The sequence below is a fragment of the Ranitomeya imitator genome, chromosome 3 (genome assembly GCF_032444005.1).
Source record: "Ranitomeya imitator isolate aRanImi1 chromosome 3, aRanImi1.pri, whole genome shotgun sequence".
Classification (NCBI taxonomy): domain Eukaryota; kingdom Metazoa; phylum Chordata; class Amphibia; order Anura; family Dendrobatidae; genus Ranitomeya; species Ranitomeya imitator.
Window position 1 is genome coordinate 468,414,265 of NC_091284.1, and position 24,717 is coordinate 468,438,981.

The 24,717-nt window shown below is 44.8% G+C and overlaps 1 protein-coding gene across 2 annotated transcripts in view; it reads left to right on the forward strand.

The window, feature by feature from the left end:
- Positions 1–24,717, forward strand: part of LOC138670269 (ubiquitin-conjugating enzyme E2 G1) — a 111,016-nt gene that overhangs the window by 67,324 nt on the left and 18,975 nt on the right. For both annotated transcript variants that reach the window (XM_069757463.1, XM_069757462.1), the window contains exon 2: positions 19,171–19,273. In XM_069757463.1, the coding sequence (XP_069613564.1) occupies positions 19,171–19,273 (103 nt within the window). The remainder of the gene's footprint in view (positions 1–19,170; positions 19,274–24,717) is intronic.

Below are 24,717 nucleotides of genomic sequence, written 5' to 3' on the forward strand. Positions count from 1 at the left end.
TTATTTTAGCATTTTAGAAGATTTAAAAATGTAGAAGTAATTTTTCATTGTTTTTCAAGGAAACTTTACAAAACGTATTTTTATTGGGACAAGTTCCGTTTTTTGAAGTGACTTTGGGGGTTCTATATATTGGAAGTCACCAAATATGATACCATTTTAAAAACTGCACCCCTCAATGTATTCAAAATTTGGTTTTGGGTACTTTAACCCTTCGGGTGCTTTTCAGGAATTAATGTAAAGTGGCATGACAGGAATGAAAGTTTATTTTTTACCACCTAAATGTTTATAACTTCTGAACAAGCTGCTATAACCAGCAGACTAAGGCTTTTTGGCCATGAACTGCCATAGCAAACATCAGGACAACACGATCAAGATCTCAAGGGTGCTGATGGAGTTGAAGAGGAAGCTCCCGCATTCTTAGGCTACTTTCACACTAGTGTCGGTACGGGGCCATCGCCATGCGTTGGCCCGACGTACCGACGGACAGTGTGTTAAATGTAGCACAACATGGGCAGCGGATGCAGCTTTACAACGCATCCGCTGCCCATTGCGATGAGTGTTGATGAGGGGGCGGAGTTTCGGCCGCGCATATGCGGTCGAAAATGGCGGACACGACGCACAAAACGTTACATTGAACTTTTTTTGTGCGTCTCGTCCGCCAAAAACACGACGCATCCATTGCAAGACAGATGCGACGTGTAGCCATACGTTGCAATGCGTCGGTAATGCAAGTCTATGGAGAAAAAAACGCATCCTGCGGGCACATTTGCAGGATCCGTTTTTTCACCAAAACGCTTTGCAACGTACGCCTAACAACACGAGTGTGAAAGTACAGTTCCGGCAAAAAAAAACTTTACAAGTTCAATGAAACCACAAAATCTTAATATTCAAGTGGATTCAAGTGTTTGATTGTGGATATTTTATTACAATTAGTATTTTGACATGTCACCCTTACATTTTATCACCATCTGCAGTCGTTTAGGCATGGATTTGGCACCCCACACCATCACACTGTCAGGGTGTTTAACAGTCTTAACTGTATATTTTGGGTCATACCGTGACACGGTACTTGGGCGACGCTTGACCTTTGAGCCTCCCCTGACCAGCCTGAAAGTGCTCTCATCACTAAACATCACTTTCTTCCACTCTTCAGATGTCCAAACTTGATATTTCTTACAATAGGCAAGCCTTTTATTCTTGTTTGCTGCTGTGAGCAGGGGCTTCTTTGCGGCACGGCAACTTGGTAGACCCAGGTCCTTCTGCAGGCGGTGACGAATTGTCCTAGTTGCGATGTTCTGGAGGAGCATAGGGTACTTGTTTTTTATTTCTACGGCAGTTATAGAAGGATGTGACATCACTTCACGCTTCAGAAACTTATCAGTCCTTGGTGAAGTCGTCTTAGGTGCGCCAGAGCCTGACTTCCTCTGCGGTACCATCCCAGGAAGCAATGATGCCGCCCACCGCTTCAGTTGATAAATTGCTTCTCTTGACACTCCCAGATCTCTAGCTACAGCAATCACCGAATCCCCCTTCTCGAGCAGAGTCAAGGCACGGGATTTCTCTTCCATTTTAAGCTTCTTTCGACCCATTGTGGGAGATAATAAAAAACTGAGAGAGATAATAAAAGACTGCCCAAAACTGGCCGGGCTGCACATAACAACCAATCAGAGTGCAGCTTTGGCTTAACCAGAGAAGTGAAAACTGAGCGTTGATTGGTTGATATTTGCAACAAAGCCAGCTTTAATATTAGATAGTTTTTTATTATCTCCCCCATTGTGTACACTTTTAAAAACTGAAATTATGATGTGGATTTTACATATAAAGTTTTTTTTTGTTTTTTTTTTTTTGCTGCACAAGTGTAAAGATTTTTTTCGCCTTACCCATTTAGATGCTGTAGTCACTATTGACAGCAGCATTTAATGGTTTAACCCTTTTGCGACCTTTGACGCACCGTATGCGTCATGAAAACCTGTGCCAATCCGACCTGTGACGCAGCATATGCGTCATGGTCGGATCGCGCTCCTGCAGGCCGGGTGAAAGGGTTAACTGTAATTTCACCCGGCCTGCAGGGACAGGGGGAGTAGTACTTTAGCCCGGGGGGGTGGCTTCGCCCCCCTGTGGCTACGATTGCTCTGATTGGCTGTTGAAAGTGACGTTTCACTTTCAATCAGAGCGATGGTAATATTTCACCAATGAAAATTGGTGAAATATTACAATCCAGCCATGGCCGATGCTGCAATAGCATCAGCCATGGCTGGTGATCGTGATCTGACCCCATCCCCCCCCTCCCCCCACCAGATCTCCTCCCCTCCGTCCTCAGTCCTGTCATCTAGTGTCCTACGCTCTCCTCCTGTCCGCTCCCCCCGCAGTGTCCGATCTCCCGGCCCCCCCCCCGCTGTCCGATACCCCCCTCATACTTATCGACCTCCTGTGTCCCTCCCAGTGTCTGTCCATCCGTTCCATGGGCGCCGCCATCTTCCAAAATGTTCAAATCTCGGCTTCAGGAAAATGGCCGCCGCGATGTCCATCTGAGCACGAGCGGCATCCCATGGCCATTTTCCTGAAGCCCCGGGAAGCAGTAGACTCAATCTGCGCATGCGCGGCCTCAGGAAGATGGCCGCGCCCACCGAGAAACCGCTGAATAGCGGCGAGCGCGCTCTTTTTCTACAGCTGCGCAGTGCATTCGGCACTTGCGCATGCGAGAAGCACTACGCCACCAACGGGAACATAAGCAAGATGTGGGGGAGAAACAGCGCTGTGACCACGCCCATCTGACCTGACCAGCCTGATTGACAGGCGAAAAAGGACACTTTTGTAAGGTATTTCGGCAGCATAGGTAGGGAATCAGGGGGCAAAAAATACCCTATTGTAAAGCACAGCTCAGGCCCTATTTAACGGTATTTTTATCTCCTACTGAAAAAAACGGGGTGACAGGTTCCCTTTAAGATTAGGCTGTGGTTAGGATTAGGGGTGTGTTGGGATTAGGGTTGGGATTGGGGTTAGGATTAGGGTTGGGATTAGGGTTAGGGGTGTGTTGGGGTTAGGGTTGTGGTTAGGGGTGTGTTGGGGTTAGGGTTAGGGGTGTGTTGGGGTTAGAATTGAGGGGTTTCCACTGTTACGGCACATCAGGGGTCTCCAAACGCAACATGGCGCCACCATTGATTACAGTCAATCTTGCATTCAAAAAGTCAAATGGTGCTCCCTCCCTTCCGAGCCCCGACGTGTGCCCAAACAGTGGTTTACCCCCACATATGGGGTACCAGCATACTCGGGACAAACTGGGCAACAATTATTGGGGTCCAATTTCTCCTGTTACCCTTGTGAAAATAAAAAATTGCTTGCTAAAACATCATTTTTGAGGAAAGAAAAATGATTTTTTATTTTCACTCCTCTGCGTTGTAAACTTCTGTGAAGCACTTGGGGGTTCAAAGTGCTCACCACATATTTAGATAAGCTCCTTGGGGGGGGTCTAGTTTCCAAAATGGGGTCACTTGTGGGGGGTTTCTACTGTTTAGGCACACCAGGGGCTCTGCAAACGCAACGTGACGCCCGCAGACCATTACATCAAGTCTGCATTTGAAAAGTCACTACTTCCCTTCCGAGCCCCGACGTGCGCCCAAACAGTGGTTTACCCCCACATATGGGGTATCAGTGTACTCGGGACAAACTGGGCAACAACTGTTGGGGTCCAATTTCTCCGTGTTACCCTTGTGAAAATAAAAAAAATTACTTGCTAAAACATCATTTTTGAGGAAAGAAACATGATTTTTTATTTTCACGGCTCTGCGTTATAAACTTCTGTGAAGCACTTGAGGGTTTAAAGTGGTCACTGCACATCTAGATTAGTTCCTTGGGTGGTCTAGTTTGCAAAATGGGGTCACGTGGCGAAGCTCCAATGTTTAGGCACACAGGGGCTCTCCAAACGCGACATGGTGTCCGCTAACGATTGGAGTTAATTATTCATTCAAAAAGTAAAATGGCGCTCCTTCCTTCCGAGCCCTGCTGTGTGCCCAAACAATGGTTTACCCCCACATGTGAGGTATCGGTGTACTCGGGAGAAATTGCCCAATACATTTTAGGATCCATTTTATCCTGTTGCCCATGTGGAAATGAACAAATTGAGGCTAAAGGAAATTTTTTGTGAAAAAAAAAAAAAGTACTTTTTCATTTTTACGGATCAATTTGTGAAGCACCTGGGGGTTCAATGTGCTCACTATGCATCTAGATAAACTCCTTGGGGGGTCTAGTTTCCAAAATGGGGTCACTTGTGGGGAAGCTCCAATGTTTAGGCCCCATGTCTCCAAACGCAACATGGTGTCCGCTAAAGATTGGAGCCAATTTTTAATTGAAAAAGTCAAATGGCGCTCCTTCCCTTCCGAGCCCTGTCGTGCGCCCAAACAGTGGTTCCTTCCCCCACATATGGGGTATCGGTGTACTCAGGACAAATTGTACAATAACTTTTGGTGTCCAGTTTCTCTTTTTACCCTTGGGAAATTAAAAAAATTGTTGCTAAAACATAATTTTTGTGACTAAAAAGTTAAATGTTCATTTTTTCCTTCCATGTTCCTTCTGCTGCTGTGAAGCACCTGAAGGGTTAATAAACTTCTTGAATGTGGTTTTGAGTACCTTGAGTGCAGTTTTTAGAATGGTGTCACTTTTGGGTATTTTCAGCCATATAGACCCCTCAAACTGACTTCAAATGTGAGGTGGTCCCTAAAAAAAAAATAAAAAAATAAAATGGTTTTGTAAATTTCGCTGTAAAAATGAGAAATCGCTGGTCAAATTTTAACCCTTATAACTTCCTAGCAAAAAAAAAAAAAAAAAATTGGTTCCAAAATTGTGCTGATGTAAAGTAGACATGTGGGTAATGTTGTTTAACTGTTTTGTGTCACATAACTCTCTCGTTTAACAGAATGAAAATTTTGCAATTTTCAAATTTTGAATTTTTAAAGTTTTAGCCAAATTTCCATTTTTTTCACAAATAAACGCAAAAATTATCGACCTAAATTTACCACTAACATGAAGCCCAATATGTCAAGAAAAAACAATCTCAGAACCGCTAGGATCCGTTGAAGCGTTCCTGAGTTATTACCTCATAAAGGGACACTGGTCAGAATTACAAAAAACGGCCAGGTCTTTAAGGTCAAAATAGGCTGGGTCATGAAGGGGTTCAACTATGGTCGGTGCAAACACTGATCGTGGCTAATGCAGAAAGTTGTCAGCTATAGTGGACAGCTGACAGCTGCTGGATTGTCACCTGTATGGGGAGGGCATTCTCTTATATCTCAGGTCAGTAAAAAGACGTATTGGCGGTCACTAAGGGGTTAAATGGTCTACATGGTAACAATTTACAGCTCAAATGCATAATAGCAGATGTAAGTAGCACGTTGCTTCAGTTTTCGATTCTGACTGTTGGCAGTGTATATAGCCATTGGCTCCTCATCCTGTGACTGTGTACAGTAGTACTGTACATTGTACACCTAAGCTGTTAAGTGTGCTACAGAGAGGCAGTGTCTGCTTATTGTGACTTTTCTTGTGGCGAGTGTTGGACTCCCACTTGCTAGTCATGAAAGTAGGTTCTGAGCCAACTAAGAATATTTAATAATTTATCAGTTTGTTTAGCGCAAACTTACACTTTACAGGGGACATGTGGAGCGCCCACCAGGGCCGTAGGGTACTCGGGCCAGGTCCGATGGTTCTTCGTGGGTTGTCACGGCAGCAGTAAGCTGGTTCATGGTCCTGGGTGTCCAATAAAATTGAAATGTAAGGGGAATAAAATTTATAGGGGGTTAGATCGTGACGCCACCTGTGGTGTTCGGCAATAACCAAAATGGCGGTTCAGGTCCACTGGGGCAGTTGGTGACACAGCAGAGGTGTTACAGCTCTCCATGGGTAGAGCTAGGCCCCAGGGCAGTTAGTGTTAAAATCAATGATGGACTGTTGTAGTACAGGGCAGGTGACGCAGTAATAATTCTGAGGACACAGCAGGGTGCAGTTTTCACATTTTACTCAGTTGGTTACAGTCTCCAGCTGGGTGCTGTCCTCTGGATCTGTGGTCCAGCCAGCTCTCAGGCAATTTGGGTGCACTTTCCCGAGACTCCCTTCCTGTGTACCTTTCTAGGCTGTCTCTGTGCTGGTTTCGCCTCCTGCCCTGTACCTCACACAGTGTCCCAAGCCAGCAGCCTCCGGTCCTGTCGGGGGACGCTCTTCTAGTCCCCACGACCATATATGGCTGCCTTTTCAGTGAATGGGTGTGGATTTGGCTGTGACACGTACAGATACCACAGCCTCCGATTTGCTAGCTAAGACTTGCAGTTCCTCCACTAGCCTTGGGTGGTCACTCCCCCCCAACTTTGTAACTTTGATGGCTTATCAATATAGATTGGTAGGGATCTGACTGTCAGCATCTCCACCAACCACTGATCACTTGTTTGCTGCTCCCCCTGCTGCAAGTTGTGTTCAGAGCCAGAACAACATGGCTTCTCTCATTGAGTACATCCGGCAGGAGCTACAAACCGCTAGTCAGTGGGTCTGCTAGATGTTAAGGTATGTGCACACGTTGCGGATTTGCCTGTTGAATTTTCTGTGTGGATTCTGCATCTTTTGGCAGAAAACGCAGGTCAAAATCTGCTCTTTTTTATGCGGATTCTGTCCATTTTTGTTGTGGATTTACTGTGGATTCTGTGTGGATTTCATGCATTTTTACGCCTGTGGATTTCTATAATAGAAGGGTGCAGAAACACTGCAGATGCGATCAAAGAAATAACATGATCCTTCTTTTAATCCACTGCGTTTTCCAATGCGCAATTTTCCGCACCATTAGCACAGCATTTTTTTTTCTATTGATTACATTGTACTGTAAATCACTTGCGGATCTGCAGTGTTTCTGCGCGGAAAAAAACGTTGCGGATCCGCAGGAAACTGCAACGTGTGCACATAGCCTTAGACTCTCGCCTATACGGAGTTCAATGTGTTTCTTTGGCAAGTCCTCTAAGTTTATATGTATAATGAACAGGTGCTCTAATATGCCCAACACCAGGGAACTGTAGATGCTGGGAGTCGGGATTGATTTTACAGACAGACTGGTGGGCACACATTAATTGGCTAATTTATGCACCAAGTGTCTTCAATTTTAAAAGTATATTTTATATAGCAGTAATGCAGTTTAAATCAGGGCTGTGGAGTCAGTAAGCCACAGTTGCGACTCCGACTCCTGGATTTTATCAGGTTCCGGCTCCAACTCCTTCATAAATGGCCAATTCATAACAATAAATTTACTATTGTCAAATATTAACATCGTGCTTATTCAGTTTCTCACCATCATATAAGTAATTAGACCACTTAGAGCAAAAACTATATTTATTAGAATACAATTCGAATATAGCAAATAACTTTTATAAAGTTTTCTAAACTCTTGTAAGTAAATATGCAATAAACACACTTATGCAGTTAATAAGAAGAAATCTATAAATTTGTCCTCAGAAAAAGTATTGCCTCTGTCAGATCCTCCTTCATTGATGCCCTCAAATCTGATCTAATTATTTTGAGAGCAGAGAACAACCTCTCTACACTAACTTGGGTTGGTGGCAAAGCCGTAACCACTGGGGCAACATCTCTGACAATGTCAGGATACAGAGGAATCGCTTGTTGCACTGTTATTTTTGAAGAACGGTCAAATTTCTCAATTTCTTTTAGTGCACATGAAAAATTCTGCTGAAATGTACTGGCTGTGCTCTTTGATTTTCAGTTTCATACATTGTAAGTAGGGGGGTTGGGGCAGCATGAGGTTAACCAAGTATAAGATTAGATAAGGGCAGTGGAGAACAGTGACACACAAGAAGTAAAGGTACCGCCACATTAAGCGACGCTGCAGCGATCTAGACAACGATCCCGATAGCTGCAGCGTCGCTGTGTGGTCACTGCAGAGCTGTCACACAGACAGCTCTCCAGCGACCAACTATGCGAAGTCCCCTGGTAACCAGGGTAAACATCGGGTTACTAAGCGCAGGGCCGCGCTTAGTAACCCGATGTTTACCCTGGTTACCAGCGTAAACGTTAAAAAAAAAAAAAAAACACTACATACTTACATTCCAGTGTCTGTCCTCCGGCGCTCTGCTTCTCTGCACAGTGTAAGCGCCGGCCGGAAAGCACAGCGATGATGTCACCGCTGTGCTCTGCTTTACGGCCGGCCGGCGCTAGTGCAGAGAAGCAGAACGCCGGAGGACAGACACCAGAATGTAAGTATGTAGTTTTTTTTTTTTACGTTTACGCTGGTAACCAGGGTAAACATCGGGTTACTAAGCGCGGCCCTGGGCTTAGTAACCCGATGTTTACCCTGGTTACCAGTGAAGACATCGCTGAATTGGCGTCACACACGCCGATTCAGCGATGTTGGCGGGAGATCCAGCGTCGAAATAAAGTTCTGGACTTTCTGCTCCGACCAATGATGTCACAGCAGGATCCAGATCGCTGCTGCTTGTCAAACACAACGATATCGCTAGCCAGGACACTGCAACGTCACGGATCGCTAGCGATATCGTTAAGTTGGCCAGTGTGAAGGTACCTTAAGAAATGTCTCGATCTCCAGCAGAACTGCTTATCACTGTTGTTCATAGTTTGATAGAACATATATATTTGAGTAACATTTATAAAATTCATATGAAAGTTCAATTATGAAATATTAATACATTTTTTTTTTTTAAAGCTGGAGTCGGTATATTTCTACCGACTCCGACTCCAACCAAAACTAACTCCGACTCCACAGCCCTGGTTTAAATTCCATATAGTCAAGTTTTTCTACACTTTAGCACAGCGTTATTGGGTGTTTTGTTTGTACATTTACATATAGAATAGGCATTTGAGCAAGCCCACAGCTCGGGAAAGTGAGAGCAATGATTAAGTGAACTGCTCAGGACATATCACTGCCGAAAATAATTCTTATATAATGCTTAAAAATAATTTTGCCCAAATGAGTGTTCTGCTTGTTCGTCAGGTGATCAGCAGGCTGCTTACACTTTTTGAGTTAATGCTTGTTCACGATTAACATTAGTAATACTGAAGGATAATCACGTTTTCAATCACTGACAATAGATGTGTGCACTTCAGAATAATTACCTCCAGGTTAAAAGGAGCATTAGGTAGACCAGGTCAAATTTGCAAGCTGACCATTTGGTCTGTATGTACTTTTAATAAAAATAAATATACAATCTGCTATTATATAATTTTACCATTCCTAAAACTTCTGAACCAACAAGCAGCAGTCTTGTGGTCTTAAAGGAACTTGTCAGGTGGAATTAGGTTAGTGGTTATGTAGGTGCTTATTAAACCTAATCTGTTCCCTTTAATAGTTGTATGGGTATATGTTACCATGTCTCTGGTAGAAAAAAAATCCTGTATGAGCATTTGATTGTCATTGCAACAGTCAGTCACACTTGAGACTTGCATACAACTTATTGTTTTTCTCCTTCATTGATTAGTAGTTGGTGTATGGCTTTATGCCGTTATGTTGTGTGGATGTCTGTTTTTGTATCCCGAGCTTTGGAAGGACTGGTGTAATAACGATAGATGGTGATTTGCTACAGTACGACTGTGTATGGTGTTTGGCTGAGAACTCTAAAAAAACATTTACAAACAGTTCCAGAATCTTAATGTTCCATGGAGCAGAAAAAAGAAAACTGCGCTCACTAAATCCTTTAGGTAAGTCCAACTGATTTGGACACAAGCTGTCCAACCTTCTCCCCGCACCTAGATCCCTTGCACTCCTGCATGTCACCAAACTCCTGTCCTAATCAGTAGGCATAAAGGACTTTTACTTTAAGGACTGAGTGAGTGCGATTATTTATTTATTTTTTTTTTTTGCTCCATGGAACATGCAAATCTTCACATTGTGAACTGCCTGAATATAGCCTTAAGAAGTTGCTATTGTCAGCATTTATTCTATACAGCGTGGGATTTTGGTGCCTAGTTTTCTCTTGGCACATGTTGACAATCGTAACCACATTAGCACAAACTTAGCACTTTATTGAGGGGCATTTATACGCACTGATAAATGTGGACGTGGTATGGGAGCAGTTTGGACACATGATGTGAACCCCATTTTGTTGTGGTCATGTGAACAAGCCCAAGCACCCATGCCTCAGCAGTGACGGGGGCTCCAGAACGGACCTCTCTGTGGGTTTGCCTGCCACTGCTGATCGAACATCACTCGCAAACCGGAGCTGATCCTTCCTGGCTCATGGCATTGAGTTACTGACGCTTGCTCTAGGAGGGTACGTTACTTTTGTTACATGTGCACTACTTACACAGTGTGTGGACTAATGACACTGATGTGCTGTAGATCTGTTTTGTTCTGTCATTCATGAAACTTTTTTTTTTTTCTCATTTATAATCAATATTGAAGAGGGATATGAGAGCGAGAAGTTCCCCTCCAATAATGTTAATTGTAGATACGGTAATTAACAGTGCCACACCTTGCATGGAGAGAGGATGTGGACTAGATAGAAAAAGACCAAACAAAAATTGGTGTGCACACCTGCTGTAATACAGTAGAAAAGATGTATACACAAATGGCTTTATTGGAAAACTGACATACAAAAATAAGGCTTTAAAAACATCTAAAAGCATGTATGTAACATGGTAGTTATCCAACACCCCCGAACAACATGCATATGGGACAACTGACATGTGGAGCTCCACTAACCAATAAACAGGGAAGACAAATAATAAAGGTATACGTAATGAAACCATCTATTACAGGGTTACAAGGGATAGGGTTTAGATATTTGTAATGCCTTATTTTTGTATGTCTGAGTTTTCAGGTGTGCACACCAATTTGGTCTGTTTCTCTCAAGTCTATAGATCTCTATCTATTCCCATAATAGTTAATTCTTCCATGATTCTGTGTTGCACATCTTTTATTTTTGCATGTGGTCAACTCCTTTATCAGTTTACAAGAGTTTGCAATGCCGTCCCTTAGGCTGCTTTCACACTTGCGTCGGTACGGGTCCGTCGCCAAGCGTTGGCTCGACGTACCGACGCACGTTGTGAAAATTTGGCACAACATGGGCAGTGGATGCAGTTTTTCAACGCAACCGCTGCCCAGTCTTGGGAAGAGGGGGCGGAGTTCCGGCCACACATGCGTGGTAAGAAATGGCGGATCCGACGTACGAAAAAATGTCCCCTTGAACGTTTTTTCGTGCCGACTGTCCGCCGAAACACGACGCATCTAGTGCACGACGGACGCGACATATGGCCATACGTCGCGATCCGTCAGTAATACAATTCTATGGGCAAAAACGCATCCTGCGTGCACATTTGCAGGATCCGTCTTTTCCCCAAAATGACGCATTGCGACGGACGTCACATGACGCAAGTGTAAAAGTAGCCTTAAGGTACCGTCACATTTAGCGACGCTCCAGCGATATAGACGATCCGACCTAAACTAGATCGCTGCAGCGTCGCTGTTTAAGTCGCTGTAGAGACGTCAAACACAGCAACTCCAGAACGATGCAGGAGTGATCCAGTGACGTACTTATCGTTCTTGCTGGTTGTCAGCTCTGTGAAAAAACATTGCTGGCATCGTTGCTTTTGCTGTCAAACATGACGAATCACGCCGACCTGACGACCAAATAAAGTTCTGGACTTTCATCTCCGACCAGCGATGTCACAGCAGGATCCTGATCACTGCTGCGTGTCAAACACAACGAGATCGCTATCCAGGACGCTGCAACGTCACGGATCGTTGTCGTTCTCGTTGTAAAGTTGTTCAGTGTGAAGGTACCTTAAAGGCCCCTTCACATTTAGCGACGCTGCAGCGATACCGACAACGATTCGGATCGCTGCAGCGTCGCTGGAGAGCTGTCACACAGACCGCTCTCCAGCGACCAACGATACCGGTAACCAGGGTAAACATCGGGTAACTAAGCGCAGGGCCGCGCTTAGTAACCCGATGTTTACCCTGGTTACCATGCTAAAAGTAAAAAAAACAAACACTAGATACTTACCGCCGTCTGTCCTCCAGCGCTGCGCTCTGCTTCTCTGCTCTCCTTCTGTACTGGCTGTGAGCCGGAAAGCAGAGCGGTGACGTCACCGCTCTGCTTTCCGGCTCACAGCCAGTACAGGAGGAGTGCAGAGCACAGCGCTGGAGGACAGACGGCTGTAGGTAAGTATCTAGTGTTTGTTTTTTTTACTTTTAGCATGGTAACCAGGGTAAACATCGGGTTACTAAGCGCGGCCCTGCGCTTAGTTACCCGATGTTTACCCTGGTTACCAGTGAAGACATCGCTGGATCGGTGTCACACACGCCGATCCAGCGATGTCTCCAGGGAGTCCAGCGACGAAATAAAGTTCTGGACTTTATTCAGCGACCAACGATCTCCCAGCAGGGGCCTGATCGTTGGTCGCTGTCACACATAACGATTTCATTAACGATATCGTTGCTACGTCACAAATAGCAACGATATCGTTAACAATATCGTTATGTGTGAAGGTACCTTTACTGATTGGTGAGACTCCTGGGATCCTAGCCAATCTTGAGAATGATGGGGCTGCAGAGCTAGCGGGGAGCTGCAACATGTCCGCATTTAAGTCAATGGTGCTGGCTCCTGTTCCTGCACAGCCGGAATATGCAATCACTTCATAATGGGGTAGGTGGTTCTTGCCTTCTGGGACTACCTAATGATCCAGATGCGTTTCATCACCTTCTAATTTTTATTTTTTTTTTCCTGGAAGCAGTTGTGCAGGAAATGACTAGGTAAAGCAGTTTCTCTAGGTATCTGGGGTACTTGCAGCATAACCTCCCAATAATGCATTGCTGTAATATATTACATTTGCCAATTCGTAGCTACTATTGACAGAGTGTTTGATTCACTTTTATGATGCATGTATTTAATTAATCCTAGGAAAGTAAAGGACTTTTTCAAGCACATATATAATTTTATTTTTTTCCACATAACTTTAGCGATACTCCCTCCAGACATTTGCAATACATAGCACAAACAAGGCTGGCGTTAGTGTTTTGCAGAGATGTACAGCCACAGCCCTTTCCTGATTTTCAGGCTTGCATGAGATGAGTGTTGTTTCCATTAGATCAAATGTTTGGCTGGTGACTATTAGCACAAACTTTCCAAGTTTGGATGCCGCTCATAGCTCCTGAATTTGGCCAGAGGGCTTTTTCTGCTTAGTCATGATATAATAGCTGAGCTGTTTTATTTCGCTAAATGCCTGTAGAGACAAGCAGAGCGGCTGCAGAAATCTGAAGATCCAGAAACTCCAGCCTTATGTTATGCCGCCTGTGCCCCAATCATTCCAGAGAAACGTAGGCTTGTGCTGATCTCTCCAGCTCACTCCGGCAGCTAGTATGTGTAGGGGCGAGTGTAGTTTTCATGGCTCACAATGGGAGCACTTGTCAACTGCAGGCAGGGAGTCCTCTTATAATGCAGAACTGGAACTGCTTTGCGATCTGTCTTAAGTTTAGGTTATTTCCTAAAAAAGCATTTGTATTCATTGTGCTGTGACTAAAATTGCTATTTTAGAGGAATATCAATCCTTGCAACTATTTAATTGTTCCAGCAGCTCTGAAATGGACACTTCACAATCATAAGTTTCTAAAGTATTTGGTAAGAAACTTTTATAAGGAAAGTATATGGGTATGTGCACACGATAAGTAAACGCTGTGGGTTGGACAGCGTCGAGATGTTACAGCACAGTGGACGGGATTTCAAGAAATCCCATGCCCACTATGCGCCCAGAGATGCCCACGGCTTTCCTGTGGAGATTGACATGCGGCACTGCTCCCCAGACTGCAGCATGTCTATCTTGCGGAGTCGCTAGTCTCCGCAATATGAATCTCACCCTTACCATGTATTGGACATGGTGATTCCGCACCGTTCAGTGAACACATACGGATTCACCTGCGTTCAATAGCCGGCGGCGCTTTGGACATGTGCTGCATCCAAAGCGCTGCCTATTACTGACTGTGGGTGGAGGCAAAAATGGCTAGACAGGAAAACACACGTAAAAATGAGTGGTCAGCCACGAATATTTTAGGCTACGTTCACATTAGCGTTACGCTAATGTGCGTCGCTGTTGCGTCGTCGACGCAGCGGCGACGCGCCCCTATGTTTAACATAGGGGACGCGTGCGTTGTTTTGGTGGCGTTTTTCGCCACGTGCGTCGTTTCCGACGCTAGCGTCGGACGCAAGAAAACGCTACATGTAGCATTTTCTGTGCGTCCGATTTTCGTCAAAAACGACGCACGCGTCGCAAAACGCGCGTGTTTTTGCGCGCGTTTGCGCGCGTTTTTCCGTGCGTCGGCGACGCGACGCTAATGTGAACGTAGACTTATGGGTACCTTTTTTTTAGGCTTTTTCTACAGTTGCTATGACTATGGAAGATTATAGCACTGGCGCCCATTCTCAATGGGATTAAAAGCAAGGATAAATTGCCGTTTTTCTACATATTTCAGATTATATTTTCCCAAACATTAAACTTGAGGATGATTTGAGTTTCTACTTCTGTATTTTATATGACCTAGGTTATTTGCCCTCTAGTTCTGATTCTGTTGTGCAGTGCTACCACATTTTTACGTGTTTGCATGTGATGCCATCCAATAGTTCAGATAGTGTGATGAATATAAATTGAAGTTGATCTCACTGCAAACAAGACTTGACATATGGCATGTAATGCACCTGTCACCTTCTATGCGGAATGTATATACCCGTATATACTCGAGTATAAGCCGAGATTTTCAGCCCAAATTTTTGGGCTGAAAGTGCCCCCCTCGGCTTATACTCGAGTCACGGTAGCGGTGGGGTCGGCGGGTGAGGGGCTGAGGGCGCTGGGGTATACTTACCTAGTCCCAGCGATCCTCGCGCTGTCCCTGCCGTCCCACGGGCTTCGGCGCTGCAGTTTCTTCCTCTCTTCAGCGGTCACGTGGGACCGCTCATTACAGAAATGAATAAGCGGCTCCACCTCCCATAGGGGCGGAGCCGCTTATTCATTTCTCTAATCAGCGGTGCCGGTGACCGCTGATAGAGAAAGAAGCTGCGGCACCGAAGACAGGAGGGGACAGCGCGAGGATCGCCAGGACTAGGTGAGTATAGCATATTCACCTGTCCTCGTTCCAGCCGCCGGGCGCCGATCCATCTTCCCGGCCGGCGCCTCCATCTTCCCGGCGTCTGCGCTCTGACTGTTCAGGCAGAGGGCGCGATGACGCATACAGTGTGCGCGGCGCCCTCTGCCTGATCAGTCAGAGCAGAGACGCCGGGAAGATGGAGGCGCCGGAACAAGACGCCGGGAGCTGCAATCAAGGGAGGTGAGTATATGTTTTTTTTCCTTTATTGCGGCAGCGGCGGCACAAATTTATGTGGAACATCTATGGGGCACAGTGAACGGTGCAGAGCACCGTATATGGCACAGCACAGCTATGGGGCACAGTGAACGGTGCAGAGCACCGTATATGGCACAGCACAGCTATGGGGCACAGTGAACGGTGCAGAGCACCGTATATGGCACAGCACAGCTATGTATGGGGCACAGTGAACGGTGCAGAGCACTGTATATGGCACAGCACAGCTATGGGGCACAGTGAACGGTGCAGAGCACCGTATATGGCACAGCTATGGGGCACAGTGAACGGTGCAGAGCACCGTATATGGCACAGCACAGCTATGGGGCACAGTGAACGGTGCAGAGCACCGTATATGGCACAGCACAGCTATGGGGCACAGTGAACGGTGCAGAGCACCGTATATGGCACAGCACAGCTATGTATGGGGCACAGTGAACGGTGCAGAGCACTGTATATGGCACAGCACAGCTATGGGGCACAGTGAACGGTGCAGAGCACCGTATATGGCACAGCTATGGGGCACAGTGAACGGTGCAGAGCACCGTATATGGCACAGCACAGCTATGGGGCACAGTGAACGGTGCAGAGCACCGTATATGGCACAGCTATGGGGCACAGTGAACGGTGCAGAGCACCGTATATGGCACATCTATGGGGCACAATGAACGGTGCAGAGCACTATATGGTTCACACCTATGGGGAAATATGAACGGTGCAGAGCACTATATGGCACAGCTATGGGGAAATAATGATCTATTTTTATTTTTGAAATTCACCGGTAAATGCTGCATTTCCACCCTGGGCTTATACTCGAGTCAATAAGTTTTCCCAGTTTTTTGTGGCAAAATTAGGGGGGTCGGCTTATACTCGGGTCGGCTTATACTCGAGTATATACGGTAATTGCATAGTGTATCTGGTTACCGGTCAGCTGGAGTTAGGCACACTGACATCTCAAGCTTCAAAACTGAAATGCAGCAAGTGTTCATCTTCATTCCAGATGGGATTTCTTCTTTTTCCCCCTAATTTCCATAGAAAGTGACTATCCATAAATATCATTCTTGGCCAAGAAGATCATTTAATGGAAGGTTACCCACCTCTATGTTGCAATCTACTGAAACTTAGAAATTCAACACTGTTTTGCATGATTACTTAAGAAAACGTCCCCTCCATTATCAGATTTAATGCTTGTGTTTGGATAATTGAGTCATTTTATATAGATAAATATATTATAAATTTCAATGGGATTATTCAATCCCACGGTTTCCCTTGTACCCAGGCGTGTTTTTTTTTTTTTTAAGCCATTTAAGTTTATTAGTGTTTTAAACTGTTTGAATGAAGATCAAGTAACGGGTGATTTTAGGGATATTTTCGGTTTTGTCTCATATTCACGGTTACATCATTATTACCTTATATTTATTTTCTCTATCATGTAATTGTAAGCTTGCGAGCAGGGCCCTCATTCCTCTTGGTATCGGTTTTGATCTATGTGTTCATTGTTATGCTGTAATGTCTATTGTATGTACAAGTCCCTCTAAAATGTAAAGTGCTGTGGAATATGTTGGCGCTATAGAAATAAAATTATGTAATCATAAAAATGCTCCTCTGTTCACATGTTGTTTTAACCCCTTTAATACCGCCAATACCCTTAATTGCCGCTGTTAAAAGGCGTGTTTATTTTTCAGCACTGAGAAAGAAGGGTATAGCGCCCCCAGTCGGGGGTAGCTGATGCCCCAGTGAACATGATTAGGGTCTGTTTTTACTGACCCCAGTGTTGCGATAACCATTAACGGAATGGCAACTGCAAAAAAAAAAAAAAAAAAAGTCAGATTTCCCATGTAATTTCTCTCTGATGTGATAGGACATCAGAAGAGAGAAATCTGGTATCTCGATCCTTCCCCGGTAACTCCAGTGTCCCTGCATCCCCCCCCCCCCCCCCGTGAAGTCCCCATGCCAGCGGCATCATCTTCCGGGAAGAAAATGGCAGGCACATGCGCAGTGCGCCCACCGAGATCTACCAGAAATTTTTCCTACTGGTTCATTTTGATCACTTTTTATCAAAATAAAAAAATAGTAAATCAAACCCCCCTTTATCACTCCCTTAGGTAAAATTAACAAAATAAAAAAATATATTCCCATTTTTCCATTAGGGTTGAGGGGGGGGGGGGTCCCACTGTTTAAGTATATCAGGGAGTCTTCAAACGAGACATGGCGCCACCATTGATTCCAGCCAATTTTGTGTTCAAAAAGTCAAACTGTGTTCCCTCCCTTCTGAACCCTGCCATGCGCCCAAATAGTGGTTTACCCCCACATATGGTGTATCAGCGTACTCAGGAAAAATTGCATAGCAAATTTTGTGGTCAATTTTCTCCTGATACCCTTGTGAAAATTTAAAAAAAAATGGTTCCAAAGTTAATTTTTTTGTGAAAAAGGTAAAATGTTCAATTTTTCCTTCCACTTTCCTTTAGTTCTCGTGAAGTACCTGAAGGGTTAATAACCTTCTTGAATATGGGTTTTGTGCACCTAGATGGATGCAGTTTTTAGAATGGTATCACTTTTGGGTATTTTCTATCATATACACCCCCCTCCAAACTCGCTTCAATTTTGAGGTGGTTCCTAAAAATTGTTTTTTTTTTTAAATTTTGTTTTAAAGATGAGAAATCGCTGGTCAACTTTTAACCCTTATAACGTCCTAACAAAAAAAAAAAAAAAATTGGGTTCCAAAATTGTGATGTAAAGTAGACATGTGGTAAATGTTAACTATTTTGTGACATCACTCTCTGATTTAAGGGTACAAAAATTGTTTGGCAAAAAATTTAACATTTTGCAATTTTCAAACTTGTTGTTCATAAATAAACTCAAGTTATATAGAAGAAATGTTGCCACTAACATGAAGAACAATATGTCACGAAAAAACAATCTTATAGCTCTAGAACGCTTCAACATATCCCACTGATTCTGACTTCATAAAGTGACCGTGGTCAGAATTGTAAAAATTGGCTCTCACTAAGGGGTTAAATAGTTATGCTACAACAAGATTTTTCTTTTTTTTGTCTCCAAATGTCTGGCTGTCATATGCAGGTGGTGATTGGTCTGCACAATAGCAGGAATTGTTCAGATCTTTTGTACGTGGATTGCTGTTTGCATTACGTTACCTTTTTAGCACTGCACTACTAAGATATTTATTAAACTGAGGTTTTCTGGGCTCACAGGTTTACAGGGCTAAAATGGATATTAAAAATATTTAATCCCCAAATTATTTGCTTGCAGTCATGTGACCTCCAGCTCCCCATTTCCTGCTATGTTACGTTCAAGCCCAGACTACAGCTATTTGTTTCCTGTGCTTTGCATGGCATAGAACCAGTCAATCATGCATGAGGCAGACCTAAACCCGCAGCTCTCTGAGCGCTCCACTCTGAATATTGATATCGTGAAGGGGCATATCTTATGTACTCTGGCTAGTTGTGATTGACATATCGACCATTGAGGTCCGCAGAAGGGAGTGCGTTGTGAGGACAGACCAATCTGTGGCTGGTAGAGAAGCCAGATTGCCTCTAGACTACAAGTTCCAAGAGGCATTGCAGAGAGGAGCCTCAAAATTAAAACAAACAAACAAAAAAAAAAGTTCCAAGATAGCTAGTCGGGGCAAATTACAAGTACTGAAAGATTCTTATTTTTCTTCAGTGGAATTAACCTTTTAAAATGGCCTTTAACTGTATGACTTGAATCGGGTATAAGTCGAGCATTGACAATTGTACCATATAGGACTACTTATATTTTGGTCAACTATATTTTGTAATTTTAAACTTTTTCTCAATTTTCAGAACTAAACAAAAACCCAGTAGAAGGCTTCTCGGCGGGCTTAATAGACGACAATGACCTATACCGATGGGAAGTTCTTATTATAGGTCCTCCGGACACATTATAGTAAGTATTCTGTTACTTAGATACATAGTTGGTTGATATACACTACACAAGTAATAACCTCATGACTAATGTAAGTTTTTCACGTGCTTCCACAATAAAATTGATTTCTATATCTCTTAAAGGGAACCTATCACCCCCCCAAAATCGAAGTTGAGCTAAGCCCACCAGCATCAGGGTCTTATCTACAGCATTCTGTAATGCTGTAGATAAGCCCCCGATGTATCCTGAAAGATGAGAAAACAGGTTATATTATACTCACCCAGGGGAGGTCCCGGTACGATGGGTGTCGCAGTCCAGTCCGGGGCCTCCCATCTTCTTACGATGATGCCCTCTTCTTGTCTTCACACTACGGCTCCGGCGCAGGTGCCGGGAAAGGTCAGAGAGGCCTGCGCACTGCAGTACTTTGCTCTGCCCTCAACAGAAGACACAAAAGAGAATAGTAAAACCAAAAACACTCAGTTTGAAAAAATGTTGCAGTAATCCGCAAGTGCTAGTAAAAGATGTAAAAAACAGGGTATTTGGTTGATACGTTTTTTGCAAAAAATGTATACTAAGCTGCTCTACCAATCTTCACGGTATACCCTTATCAGAGCAGTCCTAACTAATGTATGCAATCCCTATCTGATGTATTTAAAAACCTGATCATCTGTATATAACCTGTGTGAACAGGGTTCAGAGAGGAAAAATCCATGTGTGCATACAGGGTAGAACAGCTTTTGTGCAGATAGCCCAAGAGGAGTGGTGGAACTCCCCAGTCTTGTAGACACAAGAGAACAATTATGGAAACAGGAACACATGGGCTACTTGCACAGTGAACAAGTCTGTATGATCATGTTCACACACCACCAAGAAACCTGAAGACACAAAAGAGAATAGTAAAACCAAAAACACTCAGTTTGAAAAAATGTTGCAGTAATCCGCAAGTGCTAGTAAAAGATGTAAAAAACAGGGTATTTGGTTGATACGTTTTTTGCAAAAAATGTATACTAAGCTGCTCTACCAATCTTCACGGTATACCCTTATCAGAGCAGTCCTAACTAATGTATGCAATCCCTATCTGATGTATTTAAAAACCTGATCATCTGTATATAACCTGTGTGAACAGGGTTCAGAGAGGAAAAATCCATGTGTGCATACAGGGTAGAACAGCTTTTGTGCAGATAGCCCAAGAGGAGTGGTGGAACTCCCCAGTCTTGTAGACACAAGAGAACAATTATGGAAACAGGAACACATGAGCTACTTGCACAGTGAACAAGTCTGTATGATCCCTGTTCACACAGGTTATATACAGATGATCAGGTTTTTAAATACATCAGATAGGGATTGCATACATTAGTTAGGACTGCTCTGATAAGGGTATACCGTGAAGATTGGTAGAGCAGCTTAGTATACATTTTTTGCAAAAAACGTATCAACCAAATACCCTGTTTTTTACATCTTTTACTAGCACTTGCGGATTACTGCAACATTTTTTCAAACTGAGTGTTTTTGGTTTTACTATTCTCTTTTGTGTCTTCAGGTTTCTTGGTGGTGTGTGAACATGATCATACAGACTTGTTCACTGTGCAAGTAGCCCATGTGTTCCTGTCCCCCTTCTGCCCTCAACAGGGCAGACAAAGTAAGCCGAAGCCGCAGCATGAAGACAAGAAGAGGACGTCATCATAAGAAAATGGGAGGCCCCGTACCGGACCACAGCGGGACCACCCCTGGGTGAGTATAATCTAACCTCTTTTTCTCATCTTTCAGGATACATCGGGGCTTATTTACAGCATTACAGAATGCTGTAGATAAGCCCCTGATGCTGGTGTGCTTAGATCACCTTCGATTTTGGGGGTGACAGGTTCCCTTTATAGGGGACTACATTATTAACCTGCGGATAGATATAGGGTAAATTTGCAGGTTAATAGCGTACCAAAGCTGCCTGGTCACTGTGCTGAAACCCCGGCTGCCAGAAGCAAATTAATTTTTACCCTTCGCCACGACAGCACCCCACATGAGAGAGAGGGATCCGCCCATAGGAACAGGAAACCTACAGAATAAAAGGAGGCGGTCCCCTCTCCTCCTCAGTTTAGGTTTCCTGTTCCTACAGGGACCCGGCTTACCTACAGATGAAGAGGATCCCTGGGCCATGCACCCGCCTGCGCCGGTTTCTGTGGGAACGGCAGGGGCTGCGGTACCAGAAGCAGCGGCGGGGGAGCCCCTGCTTGCAGCCTCCCCCCTCGTCTGGCCAAACATCCACGGTCCGGGTCCGGTCACCGTAGGTCCGGCCGGCACTGTGAGGACGCGCGCGCTGCAGCGGCCGGCTTAATAGCCTCTGGCGGCCGCATGGTGAGTGAGAGCGGCGCGTCTAACCCGGAAGTCGCGGGAGCACTTCCGGGTTGGTCCGGGGAGGCAGGAGAATGGGCGGCAAGTTTAAAAATGCAGCGCTAGCGTCGGGCCGGTGTGTGTGAAATGGCTTCACCGGCCGACGAAGCGCACCTGCCCGCAGTGCAACAGCGCTCTCCCAGCAGGGAGAGAAGCACGAGGAGCAGCACAAAGAGTGGTGGCCGACCTCCAGAGAAGAGTTCTACCACCAAACGAATTCCGCCTCCAGAACCGGTACCTGTCAGCTTCACTGGGTGAGTTTTTTGAAAGAGTCTCTTCCTATATGCTGATATATGTTCCTCCTGTATCCTTCCTCTAGACTAAGAAAAGGACACACAAATCTAAGCATAAAGAGTGTGCTTTATGTACGCAGCCCCTCCCGGATGATTATGCCAAAAAACTGTGTGCAGAGTGTATCATGCAAACTCTACGGCAGGAAAATATCATGACTCCCTCAGATGTCAGAGCTATTATCCGAGAAGAGATGCAGGGTTTGGCGCAGACAAGTAGCGCCAGTACCCGTCAGCCTAGCAGGTCCCGGTCTCCGGTTAGTTCGGAGTCAGAGGGGGTATGTATTTCTTCAGACGAAGAGGGATCTCAGCCGAGCTCATCCGAGACTGAAGGGGGACTTTGTCTTCCCAACAGTAATGTGGACAATTTAATAAAATCTGTCAGGAGCACGATGGGGTGCCCAGATGGGAAAGAAAAGAAATCAGCACAGGACATAATGTTTGCGGGGTTAGGACAGAAGAAACGTAGGTCCTTCCCCGTCATACAAACCATCAAAGATATTGTCAAAAAGGAGTGGGACAAGCAGAATAGAGGGTTTTTACCATCATCCTCTAAAAGGCGCTATCCCTTCAGCGATGAAGACCTAAACACCTGGTCAAAGGTGCCAAAAGTTGATGCTGCGGTAGCCTCCACAACCAAACAGTCGGTCCTACCAGTGGAGGATTCTGGGGTCCTGACAGACCCGCTGGACCGTAAAGCAGAAGCTTTACTAAAGAGGTCATGGGAAGTCAATACGGGGGCGTTCAGGCCCGCCATATCTAGTACCTGTACTGCAAGATCTCTACTAGTATGGACGGAGCAATTGGAGGAACAGATTAGAGGCAAAACTTCGAGGGAATCTGTCCTGCTGAAATTGCCTCAAATTAAAGAAGCAGTAGCATTCCTAGCTGATGCCTCAGTGGACTCGCTACGTCTTGCAGCCAGGTCAGCCGGCCTAGTCAACACAGCCCGGCGTGCACTCTGGCTAAAGAATTGGAAGGGGGACGCACAAGCTAAAGCGAAACTTTGTGCGATTCCCTGTCAGGGTGAGTTCCTTTTTGGGAAGACGCTGGATGAACTCCTGAATAAAGCAGGTGAAAGGAAGAAAGGCTTCCCTAACCAGTATCTTCCATCCTACAGGAGGGCCTTCAGGAGACGCCCCTTTACTAGGAACAAGCCGCTTGAACAAAGAGGGCGATGGGAGTCGAAGGACCCAAAGCAAAAAGGTGCCTTTTTTAGCGGGTCCCATAATCCGAGACGTAAATACCGCTAACCAGGAAGTAGGCGGCAGATTAAAATTTTTTCTTCCCCAATGGGAACAGATAACATCCAGCCAGTGGATTCTGGACATTGTGCAATACGGCCTTAAATTAGAATTTGATCGAATCCCTTGGGATTCCTTCATAATAACATCTCCAAAAGGTCAGGACCAACAGAGGGCTCTAGAAATAGAGATCCTATCTCTTCTATCTAAGAAAGTCCTGATTGAAGTTCCCCAGGATCAAAAAGGGAAAGGGTTCTACTCCCCTTTATTCCTGATTAATAAACCAGATGGTTCATTTAGAACCATCATAAATCTTAAAAAATTAAATTCTTTCCTGCGTAATCATACCTTCAAAATGGAATCCATTAGTTCTACCATAAAACTCTTATTCCCTAGGTGTGTCATGGCCGGAATAGACTTAAAGGACGCCTATTACCATCTTCCCATACAGGCCGAACATCAGCAGTACCTAAGGGTAGCAGTCACCCTGGAGGGAAAGGTTCGTCACTTTCAGTATGTTGCAATGCCATTTGGGCTTTCTATGGCTCCCCGCGTCTTCACTAAGGTGATACTAGAAGTGATGGCTCATCTACGCCAACGAGATACCTTGATAATACCCTACCTAGATGACTTTCTAGTGGTAGGAAGCTCTGCACTTCAATGTAAAACTCGTTTATCTAATACGATCTCGTCCCTACAGGAGTTAGGTTGGATCGTCAACTTCGAAAAATCTCGGCTGAATCCAGAAACCGTTCAGACATTTCTAGGAATCCAGCTAGACTCCGTAAGTCAGAAATGCTTTCTTCCTCAGTCAAAGAGGTTGACTATACAATCAAAGGTATCAGACGCAATACGCAAACCCTACATGACACTAAGAAAGGCCATGTCCTTACTGGGGTCATTATCATCATGTATCCCTGCTGTACCTTGGGCACAATTCCATACCCGTCAATTGCAGTACGAAGTATTGTCGGCTCAGGGGAAAGACGGTTATCTAGAAAGTAGAATAACTCTTTCCAGTAATGTCTTAGAATCGCTATCCTGGTGGCTAGACATGGACCACCTATCACGGGGTGTGCCATGGATAATAGACCCGTCTAAAATAATTACCACCGACGCCAGCCCTATTGGGTGGGGAGCACATATGGAAGACAATCTGGCCCAAAATACTTGGGATCAGACAGAATTAATATGTTCCTCCAACTGGAAGGAGTTAAAAGCAATAGAATGTGCCTTATATCATTTTCTTCCGCAGATTCATGGAACAAATGTAAGAATTTACTCAGACAATTCCACCGCAGTGGCATACTTGAACCGTCAGGGTGGTACAAAGTCAGGAAGTCTGATGACCATAGCTGCAAACATCTTTCAGCTGGCAGAGGCTCATCTAACATCCTTAACAGCCCTGCACATCAAAGGTGTAGAGAACATCAGGGCAGACTACCTCAGCAGAAACGAGTTGCGTCAAGGAGAATGGACCTTAAACAAATCCATATTCAGAAGGATAACAGAAGCATGGGGGATACCACAAATCGACCTATTTGCC